The 18,193-nt window shown below is 41.7% G+C and overlaps 1 protein-coding gene across 2 annotated transcripts in view; it reads right to left on the reverse strand.

The window, feature by feature from the left end:
• Window positions 1-1,151: 1,151 nt before the first annotated feature.
• FBLN5 (fibulin 5) overlaps window positions 1,152-18,193 on the reverse strand; it is a 58,870-nt gene continuing 41,828 nt past the window's right edge. For both annotated transcript variants that reach the window (XM_032787472.1, XM_032787471.1), the window contains exons 6-11: window positions 17,380-17,496; window positions 15,901-16,020; window positions 12,419-12,541; window positions 7,023-7,149; window positions 4,772-4,967; window positions 1,152-1,587 (exon numbers count right to left, since the gene is read on the reverse strand). In XM_032787472.1, the coding sequence (XP_032643363.1) occupies window positions 1,426-1,587; window positions 4,772-4,967; window positions 7,023-7,149; window positions 12,419-12,541; window positions 15,901-16,020; window positions 17,380-17,496 (845 nt within the window). In that variant the 3' untranslated portion in view covers window positions 1,152-1,425. The remainder of the gene's footprint in view (window positions 1,588-4,771; window positions 4,968-7,022; window positions 7,150-12,418; window positions 12,542-15,900; window positions 16,021-17,379; window positions 17,497-18,193) is intronic.

Raw genomic sequence — 18,193 nt, forward strand, 5'->3', positions numbered from 1 at the left:
ACACTAATGAAGCTCTAGTATATTGCTTCCCAGCCTACCATAATGTGGGAGTACAAACACCTCATTCTGAGCTGTTTCACGTTATATATCTTTGTTAATCCCCTATTAGCCCTCTGAGAAACACTGAGCCATTTGTCTTCAGGCCTGCAAAATTTAACCTTTGTTGGCCAAGCCATTTGGGAAGTAAGATTAGCCAATGGAGAGGGAAAAAAACTGGAAACATTTAAACAGTCAGCAAGAGAAAAACTTACAAAAACCACATCAGGGTGAAATCCTGGCCCACTGAAGTCAATGGTAAAACTCCCCTTGATTTCAGCCAGGCCAAGATTTTATCCCACAACTTTAAAAATTCATCTTCTAATTTCTTTCTAAACTTTTCAGAAAAATTCTATTCTGAGAAGAGTTTTGGCATATGTAATTTTAGGGGGATTATTTTCTCTTGGGGAAACTGGGTTTAGTAAAATTGAATATTGGGGTTACAATGGGAAATTATCTCTGGCCATAACCACAGAACTAGCACTGGCACCTCATAATCTTTGCTAGTTATGCACAATCATTTAAGTATGCAAAGCAGTTGAACACTCAGGACCTGACTCTCAGTTATGCTAAGGCGCCTTTATACTATTCTGGCAGCATACGTTTATGCTCATGCTGCCTTGGTGAACGTAAGATCAGGCCCTAATTATTTTAAAATACACAATCCAGTGACAGACCTCTTTGAACTCAATTATGTAGGAATATTTAATACAGTGAGGAACCCACACAGGTGACGCTTTGTTAAAAAGGAGGGCTTATAGATCCAGCAAGCATAGTACAACAGGTATTGTAGAAGGAACTTACAATGACTCAACTAAAAAGTACGGTCAAAAAGGACAGATGGAACTAAGCCAATGTAGGGACAACTGAGACAGACTGTATGACTGCCAATTCCAGAAACAACTGAGAAGTTAGCGCTTCTCAGATTCCACTTTTGGACAGGTGAGTTTTTTGTTTGTTTGCCTTCCTTTTAAAATAAAAAAAGCAAAATAGCAAAAGCCAGCTTTTTCCTCAGTTTGTTTGGTGCCTTTGCTAAGCAGTGTTGCAGTTACAGAGGTGGGGAAGTTCACAGTCTTTGGAGCATAAAATCACACCCTAGAAAAGTTTTTAAAATCAACAACAACAACAACAACAACAAAAGGTTCTTAAAACATATAATCACATATAAAATCATACGGAATCTGCTGACAATACATGTTCAGATGTCTGCATCCTGGAAAGGGTTGTATATGAAGAGGCTTCTCTCATCAGATGGCGCAGGCCATTGTGTCTGTGGTAACACTGGTTAGGTTTTGAGCTGCTATATTTTTTTGAGGAAAAAGATCTGCAGAAAGGGGATAATGTCTTTTTGTTGTTGCTTTTAACGTTTAAAGGGAATGTACCGAAGGTTTAGAACGGGTACTGCGATACGTATATCCTCAGCCGGATGACAGAGCTCCCTCTGAAGTTGATGACAGTGTTGACTGTGATCATTTCCAAGTCCAATAGAATGGTACGTGGCCCTTTCACGGGACGGGTCATCACTAGAGTAGCACTGATAGGTCCCGTTTGCTGTGTGCAAAACAAAGAGAGAAGCAGGTGAGATTTCCAAAGATGATACATGAAGTTTATGATCTTAGAGTATAATACTTAATGGTTGAGTGTCTCACATCTCAAAACGATGCTTCCTTAGCCCTTCCATCCATTTTGCTGAGATGGGCAAGTGTCATCATTCCTCTTTGATAGATGGAAAGATTTGGACACAGAATAGTTAAGTGAACAAAGGTCAGGCATTAAGTCAATGATACAGCTGGGAATTAAAGCCAGGTTTCCTGACCCCTAGTTTAGTGCCCTATACATGATACCTCATTGACTTGGTGAGTACATGGGTGGGACACCTCCAGAGGAAACCCAAGTACTGGTGATTCAATAGATCTCACTATTTTCTCTAAAGGTATGTACACAACAATGTAGGTGTGATCATAGTGCGGATAGCATACCTGTGCTAACATTAATTTAGCTAATATGGGTAACAACAGTAGTGAAAATGCGGCAGCCTGGGCTTCAGTGGGGCTAGTACAAGCCATTGGGTACTGTGGGCACATATTTGGGTTGCTAACCTGTGATGAAGTCTGTGCTGCCTTGTCTCCTCTCTCATAGTTACACGTTAGCTAGATTTACACTAGCTTTAATCACCCTTCATTTGCTGTGTAGACATACCTGGTCATTACTGAAGCAGTGCTCTAGCAGAGTGGTAGAGGACACTGTGCTGCTGTGGTTGCAGTATTTTGACTGATGTATAAAACAGAGATATTTAAAGACCCATGTCACTCACTGTAAATTCTTAAACAGGCAGTTACATTCTGCCTGCCTAAATATCTCCTACAGTCCACCTTCAATTAGAAAAGGCGCTTTGCATTTCCTTTGTTGAACTGTTGTGTATTTACATGCACTGTTGAGAGCTACTGCACTTCACCCCAGAGATGGCTGCATTTCAGTGGTATAGGAAGTGTCACTTTGTACAGTTCTATCAGTTTGTAAAGCATGTGCGGATCCTTGCAGATGAAAGTTGTTATTGTACATATAAATCCATAATTATTATCTGGAGGAAAAAGCAAGACTATGGATTCAAGAGGTGCTGGCATGTTGGGCCAGGTATTCTTTTCCTGTTTCCATTAGTTCTTAAGCTTCACGAAGTTTATTTTGGTTTGATGCAGAAATTTTTTTATCCATTGAAAGAGACACTGTGAAGTGGTTTTAAGTTCCAAAATTTAGACTTTATTTAAAAATAATATATTACAAAATCTTCATATGTCTATAAAAGCAGCAAATGCCGGATGCATTCACTCACAAAAGCTCATGCTCCAATACGTCTGTTAGTCTATAAGGTGCCACAGAACTCTTTGCCGCTTTTACAGATCCAGATTAGCACGTCTACCCTTCTGATACTTCATATGTCTAGAAAACTGTTCATGAATATTTTTCCAGTTTCAGTGGAAAGAGGGTTGGTTTTTCATTTGCATAAATATGTGTTGCAAAATCGGACCCTTTTTGAGAGACTCCTTTAAATGTATTATACACAAAGGTGAAAGCAATGCTGGGATTCTGGGTCAGATTTTCAGATGTCCTCAGCACTTATAATATACTCATCCCTCAAGTACTTCTGAAAATCTGGCTCTCGTTTAGATACCTAAATGGGGACTGAATGTTTGATAATCTAGCCAGAATGGTTGGTTCTCAGCACTTGAAAATCTGGTCCTGTGTTGCTAAATAGAGCAGCAAATCACCATTCAGCAGAACATCACACACACGGCTTGGGGCCTGTTTTACTGAGAGACATAATATTAGCCAGAGCACTTTGGTTAGCTCCTGCTAGGTTTTGAAAAAGTACCACAAAAATTTGAGCTGACAGTCGCAGAGCTCACCAAAGATGGGCAGCACAGGCTTAAGTTTAACAACCCACCTGAATGATGGCACTTTTAACAATGCAGCAGTATCTGCCTGCCCCACCCTCATCCCCCACATCTACAACCTCTCATTTTTATTTTTTTCCAAAACAAAGGAACAGGCACCATCTGCTGGTTATAACCTAGACACTCTGGGAATATTCTGTTACCAGTTAAAGGAAAAGTGCAACATGTCCAATAAAAGAAAGGCCTTGAGTACTTTCTGGGATAAACAAAAGAACAGAATCAGATCTGAACAATGGAATTTGTCTGTGAACCCCAGACAACTGACTGATCAGTCCAGATAGGTGAAAAAATCTGGAACAATAAAACTTTACAACAGCGAAATGCTGCTACAGGATGGAAATGATTATCCCTGGAACCTTAAGACAAAGCTGATGCCATTTTAAAGTTCGGAATCCGATGCTACCATGAAGAATGTGAATTGGGAAATGCCAGAATCTGTTCTAATATTATTTCCTATGATGTGCTGAAAGTGTCATTACATGTATTCCAATGAATGGCACTTGGGTTGACTATCAGGGTCAGATTCTACTTGTGGTTACTACCCAAGCTTCTGAGTCCCACCAAGAACGATGCTTCTTGTTCTAAGAATGCCAGCTGTCCAATACCTATCCAATGGAAAGCGGGGGGGAGGGCAAAGGAAGGAGAGAAAGAGGTCAGCTGCAAATTTTGTGGAAAATCTGGACTTTTTATTAAAAATCCAAACCCCTGCAAACTGAATTTTTTTTCAGATTTTAGCCAAAAATATTTGTGTTTTGACTGAGCATTTGGGGTTTTGTATTTTCAGTTTCCTGACAAAAAAATCGAGAAGTCTTGAAGAAAACAGACACTCTCTGCAAAACTTTTTTTTAATAGAAAACTCAGTTTTTCAGTTAAAAAAACAACCTGCCAACATTTTAAACCAGCCTCCCTCCTCAGCTATTTCAAGACATGGGATCACAGATCTCACTGAGCTATATTGCCACATATGGAATAGCACAAGTGGGGCATGCTGGGCCAGTCTGGTGAATTCCCTACACTGCCATTATAGAATATCTTTCCCTGGGATACATCACCTTCCTGCAGAACCAGTATCCACAGCCTTTCTGGGTTTGAGCAGCCCACTGTGATTATGACCAGTACATTACACTGCATGGCATGGATATGGTATGACAGACACACATCTGCCCCATGAGAAATCTTGCACTGGAATTTTAAATAGTATACATTAAAAACATAGTACAGCTGTCAGAGAAGAATGTGGCAAACTATAAGATACTGGTAGGACTCTATACAGACTTACTCACCCGCATGTAGAATTCTCTGCCCTCATTTCCTGATTTGATTTGGAAGATGTAATAGGCACCAGGGAAGCGAGTTGTTGCTTGCATTTGGAAGATGTCAGATGGCACAGACCGTCCTGACATGATGTCCATGTCTCTGTATAGGATGGTGAATGGCTGATCTCTGCAACCGGGGTTTTCAACTGGACACATGCAGCGACTAATGTGGACAGAATTATCATCAGTACTGAGACAATTCTGCAACACCTAATTCACTACATGTTGCTATGAAAGCAAAAAATAATGGAGTACAAAACTTAACTGGCTTAAAGAACCATGTAACTTTCATTTCCTTTGCTTGCATTCAGAGCTCTCCATAGTTCCACCCCCATCCTTCCTATATCTCTGCCTTCATCTTCCTCCTGCTCTCTATGCTCTGCCAAAACTGCTCTTCATACTGAAACTTTTGTCTCCTATGATCCTTCAAGAATTTGGACTTTCTTTTCTGACATCTCTGCAGCTGTGGACTCCTAATGCACGATTATCCTGGTAGGAATTTAGCCTATAAGCTCTTCAGGTTAGGGACCTGTTAATTATTGGCCCAGCTCACTTACGGTGCAGAACCATGAACATCAATGGGGCTATATAAATAATTACATTACTTTTTTGGACAGGCTGTGTGTCCAACACCTTTCAGCTACATGCCATAGATTAAATACAGCCAGAGAATAAATCTAAAGACTGGCCAGAGCCACAAAGTCCAATTCTTCCAAAGCCTGGGTCTGGAGTTTTGTTTCAGGTACATCTCTAATTAAATCAGACAGTCCACAATGATAATCTAAATAGCCCCCTCTCTTTATTACACGCACCAACCATAATCCATAAACACCCCATGGATGGTCTGAACTTGAGCAAATACTTGACCAAAGAGATATCTTGCACTGACGCCCAATAAAGGTAAATTTTGATATCTATGTTATGTCCTAATGGTCCCTGCTGGCTTTAAACTCTGTGAATATTAAAAGACCCAGCAACTTGCTTTCCTTTGATCACACTAAGTACCATTGTTCAGGCTGATGACATTACCCTAACTGCTTCCTAGAATCTCTCGTCTTCCCTCTATTTAAGTAATGCTAATTTTCTTGACAGTACTTCTAAAGTAAAATCAGAGTCTGCACATAGATTTTAGAGCACTTTAAAATATGGCTCTTAAAACCAGAATTTTGATCTTGGGGCAAAACTCCCAAAAGAAGCCCCTGCAGAATGCAGGCAGAAAGCAAGAAACATGCCCAAGCCACATTTGCTGAAAGTGCTCAGACTCTCAGTGCATCAGTGTTGCTCAGGTTTAGTGACCAGAGCATGTCACCTTGAGCCACCCAGTTACTAGAACTGGTGATAATAGATTGGCTGGAAACCCTTTAGATGTTAACAGAGCCCTAGTCTTGTTGCACATCTTTTGTTCTCTTTGGCTACAGCTACATACCATCTGGAGTTTTAAGCTTAATATTGAGTAATTTTGCAAGGGGGCTGCAGGTGCCATACGCTGATTGAAATAAATCCCAAGTAACTGAGATAAGATTGGGGAGTATTTCAGCCATAATTTGACTCCCAAGTGTGTGCAAAAAAAGTTAGAACCACCATGTGATTTTGTAAGATGCTGGGGCTTTTAGTAGCGGGATTGTACCTTGGGAACACCGTTCTCAAAGAACCTCACATGTGGACCACTAACAGTACCTAGGACCCCCATGAGGCAAAGCAAATTTCAAGCCAATGTCAGTCAGCATGTGGAGTTTACAACTCTTAGAAGAGTCATCTTTTAAATGGTGAGTGGCTCACTCTTAACTTTAGCAGAACTGCCACTCCTCTATAGTACAGTGTGTTATGCTTTCAAAGCACTGTACAAACATTAACTAGTTAATCCTCACAAGGTAAGGAAGTACTATTATTAACAAATAGATTGTGTTTGATCAAGTATGATTAAAGGCAGGTGGCAATGGAGTAACTAACTTTCTTTTGTCGCATTACAACTATCATGGTTTTCTCTGCTGCACTTATTTTGGTGAGGGCTTTTCCAGCTTAACTTCCCACACAACTGAATCTCCTACCACCTGGCAAGTAATTGCAATTTATCATTTTTATAAAGCTTGCTAATAGTAAATGCAACAATAGCGTCTGTATAGCACTTTAGATGTACTTTGCTGTCATGTTGCAGAAGTGCAATTTATTTGCCTCAAGCATATTTACTGCCCTCCACTTCTATGGGTCTGTTACTCACTTGTCATTGATCTGGATATAAGGATCCTCACACTTTACTGGGTCTAGACATTTGTATCCTCCTTGGATATTGAAACAGGTTTGCTGTGTAGTACAAGTGAAGTTTCTAGTCTCACATTCATTGATATCTGAAACACAAAAATGAGAGGGAAGATAATACAAGGAAAACTCTACAAGATGCCACCCTTGTAAAGTGTGGCCTAGTGGTTGGAGCACTGAACAGGGACTCAGGAGACCTGGCTCTGCCACTGACCTGCTGGATGACCTTGGGCAAGTCACTTCCCCACTCCGTGCCTCAGTTGCCCCCATCTGTTAAATGGGGGCTATGACACTGACTTCTTTTATAAAGCACTTTGAGATCTATGGATGAAAACAGCTATAGAATAGCTAGATTTAATTTATTATTTATATTTTATTATAATAAAGCAACCTTCCCTATTAAGAGATTGCACCAAAATATCTCCAAACAAAGTACAACCCTGCTCCATCTGTATTAGAAAGTTACCTCTGATAAGGATGGAATACTAACCTTGTAGTAACTTGAGCTCTTGCAATGTGTTGTCCCTATGGGTAGTGCTATTTAGATTGTTCATGCGCCCAGAACCAGAGGTTTTTCACTAGCAGAATCTGGGCTATGTGTGCATAAAGGGCACTGCCAGATCACCCGCCATCTTAGTTCTGTCTCTACCATCAGTGCCAGGTAGGGGGAGACCAGGCAGCAGAGGAGGAGTGTAGGTAGTGCACTGCACAGCTCAAAGAACTCAAGTTACTACAAGCTAAGTAACCCATCCTTCTTCAAGTGGCTGTCCCTATGTGTAATGCACTTCAGATGATTCACAAGCAGTGTCTGTTTCAAGGAGCTGTCTGCCTGGAGTCTTATGACACAGCAGATTGCAGAGCTGCCTTGCCCAAAGAGGCAGTAGAAGCAGCTGCTTGCACCAGTGCATATTATCTAGTGAAGGAGTGAATGGAATTCCAAATTGCTACTCTGCACGTTAGCAATAGGAACGTCTCTAAAGAAAGCTACCAATGCTGCCTTAGCTCAAGTTGAGTGAGTTCATATGCTGCCCTCAAGTTATATATTATTCAGTTTGTCCCAGAATAGGTTGGGGAAGACGTGAGGGGGGAAGAGGGAAGTGGCCTGCAGCCTGGGACCCCCACTGGTGCTGGGAAGGCGTGGTCTGGGGTCTCCACTAGTGCTGGGAAGGGGGAGGATAGGTGGCGGTGTGCAGCCGAAGAACCCCGCTGGTGCTGGAGGGGGAGGGTTGGCAGGGCTGCCAGGTTCCCTACCCGACTCTGACTGGCATGTCCCTGCAGCTCCTAGGGGAAGAGGTTCCCAGGGGGGCTCCATGTGCTGCTTCCACCACAAGTGCCAGCTCCACAGCTCCCATTGGCTGGGAACCACAGCCAATGGGAGCTGTGAGGGCAGCACCTGCAGGTGTGGGCAGCACATGGAGCCCCCTGGACGTGCCACCTAGAAGTTGCAGGAACATACAGGTGGGAGCTGGGGAGCGCCCCCAGGTAAGCGCCACCGTCACACACCCCAATCCCCTGCCCCAGCCCTGAACCCAAACTGTTACTGCTGGCTCAGAGGCAGCCTGGCTTGGGCAGCCTGAGCCAGCACCAGCTGCTGCAGAAGTCACAGAGGTCACAGAAAGTCACGGAATCCATCACTTCCGTGACCTCTGAGACAGACACACAGCCCTACACATAAGTACTTGTGGCCATATGACCCAACAGTGATAAGCAAGATTTGTCTGGATGTTCTGGGGCTCAAACAGACCTGCTGTATGAGCCTGGTGATGGAGATTGTCATAGCTTCCTACTCAGATTTGAACCTTAGCGTTCATAAACTCAGAAGCTAGCATGAACCCTCTAAGCTTAATTACCATCTTAGATTTGATATCGCTGCTACCAGACAGAAATCAGTGCCTGTCTCACTCTGGTCCCCCCAAAACCTTCCCTAGGGAACCCCCAAGACTCAGATGCCCTGAGTCTCACAACAAAGGGAAATAACCCACTTCCCTTCCTGCTCTTTACTTCCTCCCAGATTTTCCCGCCCTGGGTATACTAGGAGATTTCCCTGCTTCAATCCCTTGAAACACAAAACAGAAGAGGACAATTTACGTTCCCCTCCTTCTTTTCCCTCCCAGTCTTTCCCTGAGAAAGACAGTAATCCTGGCACAGAGATTCTATCCCCTTGCCATAACTAGAAAAAGAAAAGTCAACAGTTTAAAAAAAGAAAGCTTTATATAAAAAGAAAGAAAAAGACAAAAAAAATAATCTCTGTATCAAAGTGACAATACAGGGTCAATTGCTTAAAAGAAAATGTGAATACACAGCCGTATTCAAAAAGAAATACAATTTAAACATTCCAGCAACTACACACATGTAAATACAAAACAAACAAAAGCCTATTGTTTTGCTACCTTTGTACTTACAACTGGGAAACAGAAGATTTAGAAAGGCTGAGAATAGATCCTCTCTCATAGCTGAGAGAGCAACAGAACAGACAAAGACCCAAGACCAAGAAAACACACAAATCCTCCTTAAGCTTTGAAAAATCCAGTTTCCTGACTGGTTCTCTTATCAGGTGTTTGGTTCCCTTTGTTAACCATTTACAGGTGAAAGAAACATTAACCCTTAGCTATCTATTTATGACAGAGATATTGTGGGTATATTGTATGATGGTCCCAGAAGAGCCTCGAGACTCAATACCATCACTGTGCAACATTGTAGCCCCTCAGTAATGGCCACTGAGGTGCTGGGTACCAGTGAGTATACTGGAGAGAGATTATCCTCTAGTACGAGAGTTGTAAGGTAGTGTGGAGACTCTCAATATTTTATCAGGGCTCAATGCTCTGTAGGAGTCCTTTAGGGACATAGTCTGGCACAGGTGTCTGCTGCAGTCCTCTTCTGACTTTGAGGATTCTGACTTCAGATCCAGAAAGGGAGGCTCTTCATACTGCAGGAGGTGGGAGTGATCTGCCTTTACTCACTGATGGTATCGGAGACAGTCTGCCTCAACCCAACTTGTTAGTGGGGATTGGAATGTGGTACCACAGAGATATTGGCACCAGTTGAAGTCTTGGTGCCAGGTGTTGAGATCTGGAAAGGAGGAGTGACTTCAGTTCTAGGAATAGCAGAAGATTTTCAGGAATCAGAAAGCCAGTCAGAGTTGATTGGGGATGTCTCCACAGCTCAGGACACTGAAGAAGAGGTCATTAAATCCTACAGTACCAACGAGGGTTTCGGGGTTGAAGAAGCAGGCCCTAGTACTGGAAGGTGCTGCAGTTTTGCCCTTTGAAGAAGTCCTAGTCTGTTCCTTCTCAGTACTGTATGGTCCTGTTCTGAAGTACAAATCTCCCAGTGACTTGGAATGGGGCAGGGACTTCTGCCTCTTCTTAGATTTGAATGGGGAATCTTCCCTCTTGTCCTTATGAACGCACTTGCGTCTCCCTTCCCTTCCCTGCTGTCCTGAGCCTCTCTGAGCCGGTGAGGGGTGGAGGTCTTGGAGACCAAAGAAGAGGCACCAATCCTATCTTCTTCAGGTTGATGTACAGGAGAGTATGCCTTACTTTCATGTACAGGAGAGTATGCCTTACTTTCATGTACATATCACAGGGGCATACTGGAAGGGATACTGGCTTCCCTCAGGAAGTACAGACAGATATTGTGATAGTCCGTGACCAGGAAGGGATTGGGGCATGTATTGCAATTTTTGAAACCAGGGATTTTTGGCATACTCCCCACAACCATTGGGTGGATGGGTGTGGGTGTGAATATGTATACAGCAATGACTTCCCACCATTGGAAAATTTCCAAAAATAGGGAACCAGACCCCTAAATCTATCACTTAACTATACTATAAAACTAGCTAACTATGAAAATTCTTACAACTTTGAAAACTATTTAGAAAGAGAATCTGAAGAAGTCAGCATGACACTGATGCTCCATCCTAGCCCATGAGCAGTAAAAAGGAACTAAGAGGTAAGAAACTAAGAGATAAGAGGGTGGCAGTCTAGCAGCCCCTCATCTCTTTGGGGTGCAGCACAAGGAGAGTGAGGACGAATCCATAGACCACACAGCCACTGCTAAAGACTATTCCCCAGTCACGGGTACACAGAGCACATGCCCAGCCTGAAGGGCACTACTCAGAGGGACAATCACTCTAAGGAGAACCATTTTTTCATCAGTCCCTCTTTCAAGCCAGATTTCATTGGATTATTAATAGTTTATTTCTCAGTTTCTGGGAGAGCCCTCACAATGATAGGCACTGCACAAATATAAAAGGAGTTATGGCTCCTACCCCAAAGAGCTCACAATCTAAAAAGTTAAACAGACAAAGGGGAAGGGAGGGGATGGGAGCATAATGTGTCCATGAACCAATAACGCAAAATTTTCTGGAACAATTGCTGGACATACACTGTTCCCATTTGCCCCTCAACCTTGCCCTTATTAGCCAGCTAAAAAATGAAACATTCAGAACACAGGGCACTGATCCAGTGCTGTTCAGCATGGGGCCAAGTACACTCTGCTATTGGAAGTGCCATTTGCAGGGAATGAGGGGTTTGGGCATTAAAAAATTCAAACCACACCTGACTCCATGAATGCTGCTATTGAGACGATTAAAAAAAATCTCGGTATCGATGAACTCTGCAGGATTTCTTTTTCAGTGAATGTATAGAAGGTGGACATTAAAGAAAAAGCAGACTGCTCCTGTGCTCACAGCCAGCTTAAAACTGGCCAAGGAGCCGCAAACAGAAAGCTGTACTGAAAGGGAGAAGCGAATCCAGCAGCTATGGTACAATCATGGCTACAGCTCAAAGCAGAACATACAGAACAATAAGTGGAAATGCAATAAAAAAGAGAAAGCCCCAGGCACAGTCATAGAAATCAGTTACTATCTCTTTCTTATCCTATAGTGCAGGACACATCCATAGATGCAGAGACGAGTGCTCTAAGTTTGAGATTAGCTCTACTCAGTAACATACTTTAATGACTTAACGGCATTTCAAAAACTCCAGAGTAAAGAAGGGGCTCTCAATGGACCCAATCCTCATTTCCCCCATTGGAGTCAGTAGGTGTTTTGCCACTGTCTTCAGGGGAAGCAACACTGGCTCATTAGGTACCTTTCTGTGCAACCCTTACTCACAATAGTAAGCTCTTACTCATGCAAATAACCCCATTGATATCGATGGGATCACTCATGGGAGAAAGCACTCACCAGCATGGCTGCACAATACACCCCCTAAGTTATTTCCACCTTTTTGCAATGCCAAGATCAAGCAAATGTCTCAAGCCTTGATTTTCAGTGAACCAACTTAATTTGCCTTCCAGAACTACGAGCTATTTACTGTTTGGTTGGATTTTAATTCATGGTTGGAATGTTCTTACCTTGGCAGCTTCTGTTATCATCAAGCAGAACATAGCCAGGGGGGCAGGAACAGTAGTAAGAACCGGGCTCATTCACACATTGGTGCTGGCAAAGGAACTCTGAGAAGCTGCACTCATCCATGTCTGCAGTGGTAGAATGAAGTTTACAATGCTTTGTGTTAAAGTAAAAAGGACTTTTCCCTGAACTCCATCCTAACTACAGTGCCTGTCACCACAAAAATTCATAGAGCTATAAGATCATGGTGTTTGCTATTCAACTTGGTTTAATAAGCCAGATTCAACTTTGATGTAAATCCACTGACTTTACTGAAGTTATACCAGGGTGAATATGGCTCATGGTAGCTAGGAATGAATGTAAATTATTACTTTTCTTGAAAAAGGAAAATGATCCAATTCACTATTGTTTTATAAGCCTCACCCATGCCAAGTCAGGCCTACAACTATTAATAAATGATAATGAAACCCACTCTCAGAAGACCATCCAGTAGGCAAGCCTGTCTAAAAGTGAGACTTTAGCCTGAATGAAATGTAGACTGGCACCTTTCTATTCAATATACTGCTCAGTGTGGGTAATCAGTGAGGCTGGCTTACTTTACTAACTGAAATAACCTTCTAGTGTTTCTTACTCTTGTTAGCCCTGCAGAGCCAACATAGCTAAGAGAGCGTGAACTGGATTTTATTCCTTTTTATGCATCATCAAGAGACTTGCTTAAGTTCCAGTCAGTTACTTGTCATTCAGGGTATAGTTTGGCCTGCAGAAGTTTTATTACCGGTGATGATGGAAGAAACTTGACTCTTAGGTCCTCAGATAAAAAAAAATGTTTTAATTGTTTTAATTTTAAAGTGACACCTGTGATCTGGGTCATGACAGACTCCAGGGGACCATTTTTAAATAGCTACTTTTCAGAATACTGTACCAAGGAAGAACATTCAGCTACAAGTAGCCCCAAGTTTACTAAGCCATTTTAATTCAGGGTCATCTCTACTATGCAACTGAATGTTGCAGATCATGGGAGTCAAGGTGGTGGGGTGGCCTACAATAGGTTTCTCTATATTTTTAAAAATACAACCAGTTTTGTTAATTCTTCTGGAAGACTATGCCAAAACTGGCCATTGTCTTCAGGAGTGCAGTTGGACTTCATCAGTGCATTTTTTTTAAAGCTCTTTCCTATGTATAATCAATTCTGCTGTGTCACCAGAGTATTTATACACCTTAGGGCCCACTCCTGCATGCTTGGTACATTCAAAGGCTTCTGTTGACTTCAGGTAGGGGTTTTGGTGGGTGAGAAACAGAAGGTCAGGCCCAGAATGACTTGCTGACAATTCTCTGTGCAGCTATACAGAGGACCTAGCTCTCCTCCAGTAAGGAGCTGAGAGTCTCACTTCCCATTGATGGTAGCTGAAGGTTAAGGCATTCAGCACCTTTTTAGCTCTGGCACTCAGTAGTAGAAGTACACCCTCCACTAATCTGCAGGTACAAGGGGAGGATTTGGGTGCAGAGCAGAGGGTTTGCAAATAACGGAGTCCGTCCATGTCATCTATTCTGTTTGGTGCATCAATGCATCCAACTGAAATGTTACTTCACAACTTTTTAATTAAGCCTTCTCTACAGGTGAGGTAGCATTGAATGAAAAACTAGAGAGTGAAAGGATACATTGCTCTTATTTCCTGTATTGTCAGAAAACCTGTTTCTAATTGTCCATGTGATTGGCCATTCACTTCTATCTCACTTCACAGGTAGAACTACCCATGGAACATAGGTATGTTTTCATGATCCAGATGTTACAGACCTGACCTAGCACTAATCTAAGGCATAAGAGTGAAAGCCCTCTCCTCAAACAAATGGTAATGAGTGTGTGTGTGGAGTCTTCCCTCGCAGGGAGCTGTGAGTTTGAGTATTTTATAGAGGGAAAAATCTTTTCTGGAAAACAAAGCCTTCCCTCCAAGAGAGTGACAACAGTCCCAGCAGAAATCCTGCAGCCCACCCCGCAGCAGCCAGATCTGGTTTTTAGCCTTTATTCAGTTATTTCCTAGACATTCCAATATGGCTTAATAACATCATCCTAGCTCAGTGCAGGTCTCTCAGAATGCCTAGAGATCTCTAAAATATCGGGAAAGCTGAGGAGCCTTTCAAATCTCTAATTAAAAACAGAAATGCTGGTTTTCATTCTTTTTACTCTTGATTTGCTAAATCAACATAATCAATATTGTTGTTATTAACTTCAGGCCATGAAGCTACTTAATCAACAAGGAGTGTGAAAAAACAGACACTGCTTTACGTCTTGTGTAATCCTGCTAAAGCCAGAATTTGGACTAATTAGCATGTTTGAACAAGGCAGCATCTCACTGCCAGAACAAGGACTTGAGAACAGAATTTTAAAGGTATTCAACATTGCGAGGTCTAAGTTCAATTTTCAAAAGTGACTAGACATTTAGGAGACTAACTCCCACTGATGTTCACTGACACTCAGGGTCCTAAGTGCCCAACTCACTTTTGAAAGTGAGACTTAGGCTCCTAAGTTAGGCATTGTAGTGCTGGAGCAGAATAACCCCTAAATACCTTTAAAATCAGGGCCTGAGTCCCTTTCTTTATGATTAGGCTTACAAAGAACAACAGCTTAACATACACTGCACGTCACGTTTTTTTTTTCCTCAAACACAGCCCTTTACATCTGTTTAGTGTAAATTAAAAAACAAATATTTTCCAGGGAGGTTTTTTCCTTCCAAGAAATATTGACTGGATTCTATCATTTAAACAGACTGTGGGGACACTCATGAAAGAAGTAAGCCTAACTATTCTTTTTCAATTAAGCAAAATAAAACAACAAAAGGAAAATGGGAGAGGGGAAAAGAACAATGTTGTAACAATTTTCCAAGAATACTGCTACATGGTGGATGGATCGCTCCTATCTGATTAGATTCAACAGTGCTCATGAGGATGTTTCTTGTTTCCTTAAATCTGTAGCAGGCAGGTGGGGCTGGAAAATGTTCGGGAAAGTTCTTCAGTAAAGGGCAGGAGAGGTAACGTGCTTAAATACTTTTGAATTAAAGTAAGCTATTTGCAGTATCAGGGCAAGAATAGATTTTGGAATAATGCTATTTTATTTATGCCAATAAAGTTCCTTGGTGAGAGTTAGAAGAAAGCAACTCTTTTCTGTGGTTCTAATGTTTAATCTATTTCTAGATTAAACATTAGAACCACAGAAAAGTTCTAATGTTTAATCTATTTCTTTAATACCATTATGAGAAAAAACAAACACCACCATTGATTTTTGTGTGGTTTCTTGCTTTTACCCTCCTGTTTAACTGAAATTAGGAAAAGATGAATTGTTCTACTGGATTGGATAGGTAGATATATCCTACTTCTAACAGTGAACAATATTTGAAACTTCAGAGGAAGGCATATAAAAAATAACACATTACAACGAATGATTTAAATACAGTTAACCCCCTCCCCACACCCAATCACTGAAGACAGTTACCACTGCAGCTAATTCCATCAGCTTCCAGTTCATAGCCAGGATCACAGCGACAGAGAAAAGAGCCATATGTGTTGACGCAGTTTTGCACGCAAGGGTTCTGGGTTGTACATTCATTCACATCTATGGGAAACCAATACTCAGTTTATCAATGACTTCTCCCAAGGCACTGCATCTAATTAATTACTATTACAATCAAACATAAGAAAGGACTTAATAGTACAAGCACAGCAGTCTCTTGCAAAGGTTTGACTCAGTTTGTATTGTTATTGGTATTTAAGGCTGATGAATTGTAATGAAAAAAGTGGTTGGAAACCCAGTCCATTCTGTATGTAAAGCAATTGGGAACACCTTCCCTAATGCCGTTGCTGAGGCACTAGATAGCATTGAATATGAGATCAGAGAGTCTCATATTTAACAAGTCTGCCAGCTCTTGAACCTACTCCTAGTGAGGGAAGAGGGTCACTTACAACTGAGACTTCTTGGGGAAAAAGCTGCTTGATCTGTCTAAGATCAGAAAATAACCAGAACGACTGGGATAAACTATTTACTGCAGATGCTTCCTTGTTTATCTAGTAATTATAAGAGTCTCTGACTGATTTAATCTGAGCAAGACCAGGTCAAAAGCAGTAGGATAAATCTAGGGAATGCTGATGTAATGAGGAAATGATCCTTATAGAATCCTGTGGCTACCATAAAGTAAATAGTTTCCTTTTAGGACACTTGCAACTCCTGGAATGTCTTTATCCCATTAACACTGGGCCATTCCCTGAGCAACTGCTTTGAAGTATTTTACTGTTCAAGAACAGAAATATAACATTGATCATGAGATCACAGAGGCTCTGATCCAGTAAGGCACTTAAACACATTAGAGAGGAAGAATGGTCCAATAGAGCATTAACCTGGGACTTGGGAGACCTGGATTCAATTTCCTGCTCTGCCACAGACTTCCTATGTGATTTTGGGCAAGTCACTTCATCTCTCTGTGTCTGTTCTCCATATGGAAACTGAAGCTAATGGTACTGTCCTACCTCACAGAGGTGTCGTGAGTATAAATACAGTAATAATTAGAAGGTGCTCAGATACTACAGTGATGGAAACCATAACTACCTTCAGGAACGTTTACCCTGCAAGCTGAAGTTTCAGCACGAGGAGACATAACTGCAAGATCGAGTTAGCATGCTAAAACAGAATGTGGTTGTGGCAGGTTGCCCTGAGTATGTGCCTAACAGCTTGGATAGGGATGTACTTGGGGTGGCTAGCTACTTACACCACAGTGGCTACACACTATTTTTAGCACACTAGCTGAATCAGAGCTAGCACAGCTGTGTCTCCTCCAGCTCAAAGTGTAACCATACCCTATAACAGACAGTGTAACGTGTGAACTCGGCAGGATATTCATGTTCTTAAAGTTACACACACGCTTAAGTGCTTTGCTGGGCTAGGGTCAACACTGCAGTAGTTATTGCCTGTATACAGTACCTTGGCATGATCGTCCATCATCATTAAGGGTAAAACCTGGATTGCATGTACAGGAGTAGGAACCAGGTACATTGGCACACAGCTGCTGACAGTAGCCATAGCGACATTCATCTATGTCTAAAAATAAAAGGAGATTCAAAGTACAGACAAGATTGTAGTTGTACTTGCCAAACATAGAATTAGATAGTCATATAACCATAGGACTAAAATTTACTCATAGCGAGGGGGGAAGGGATTAATATATGATATTCTGACTCCAGAACTCGAACAGCCAAAGTCCAAAGCATTCGGATGGAAGGTTGTTCAAGTCCATCTCTCCCCAAGACAACACAGCAATACATTTTGTTATAAATAGGTGAAATATAATTATGGGAGCTGATTGGTTCCATGGTGTAAATGATTCTGCTCAATGTGCTACATTATCAAAAAGCCCAGGTCACACCCCCTCCGTAGCTACTCTTGATTTGTGTCTATTAGAGTATAGCACAAAACATTATGATTTTTTTTTGAAATGGTTAGGTTGTAATCCTGGTCACTTACACACACATATCAGTGCTACTTACATAGTAAGGTGAGCAGAATTTAGCCCCAAAAGCTGCTTTTAGTCTTAGACGTGGCAATCTTTAAATATTTCTATCATCTTGAAAAACTATTTTTATTGAGCTGTTTTCACTGGCTTATGAGGAAACTTTAAAATATAAGAATTCATAGTGTCGCTAAAATAACAGTTTTTTTGTTGAACTGCAGCATTAACAATCGTTGCATCTGACTGTCATGAGCAAAAGGCAAGACTGAAAGACACAAGCTTAATGTA

This window comes from Chelonoidis abingdonii, chromosome 4 (assembly GCF_003597395.2).
Source record: "Chelonoidis abingdonii isolate Lonesome George chromosome 4, CheloAbing_2.0, whole genome shotgun sequence".
NCBI lineage: Eukaryota > Metazoa > Chordata > Testudines > Testudinidae > Chelonoidis > Chelonoidis abingdonii.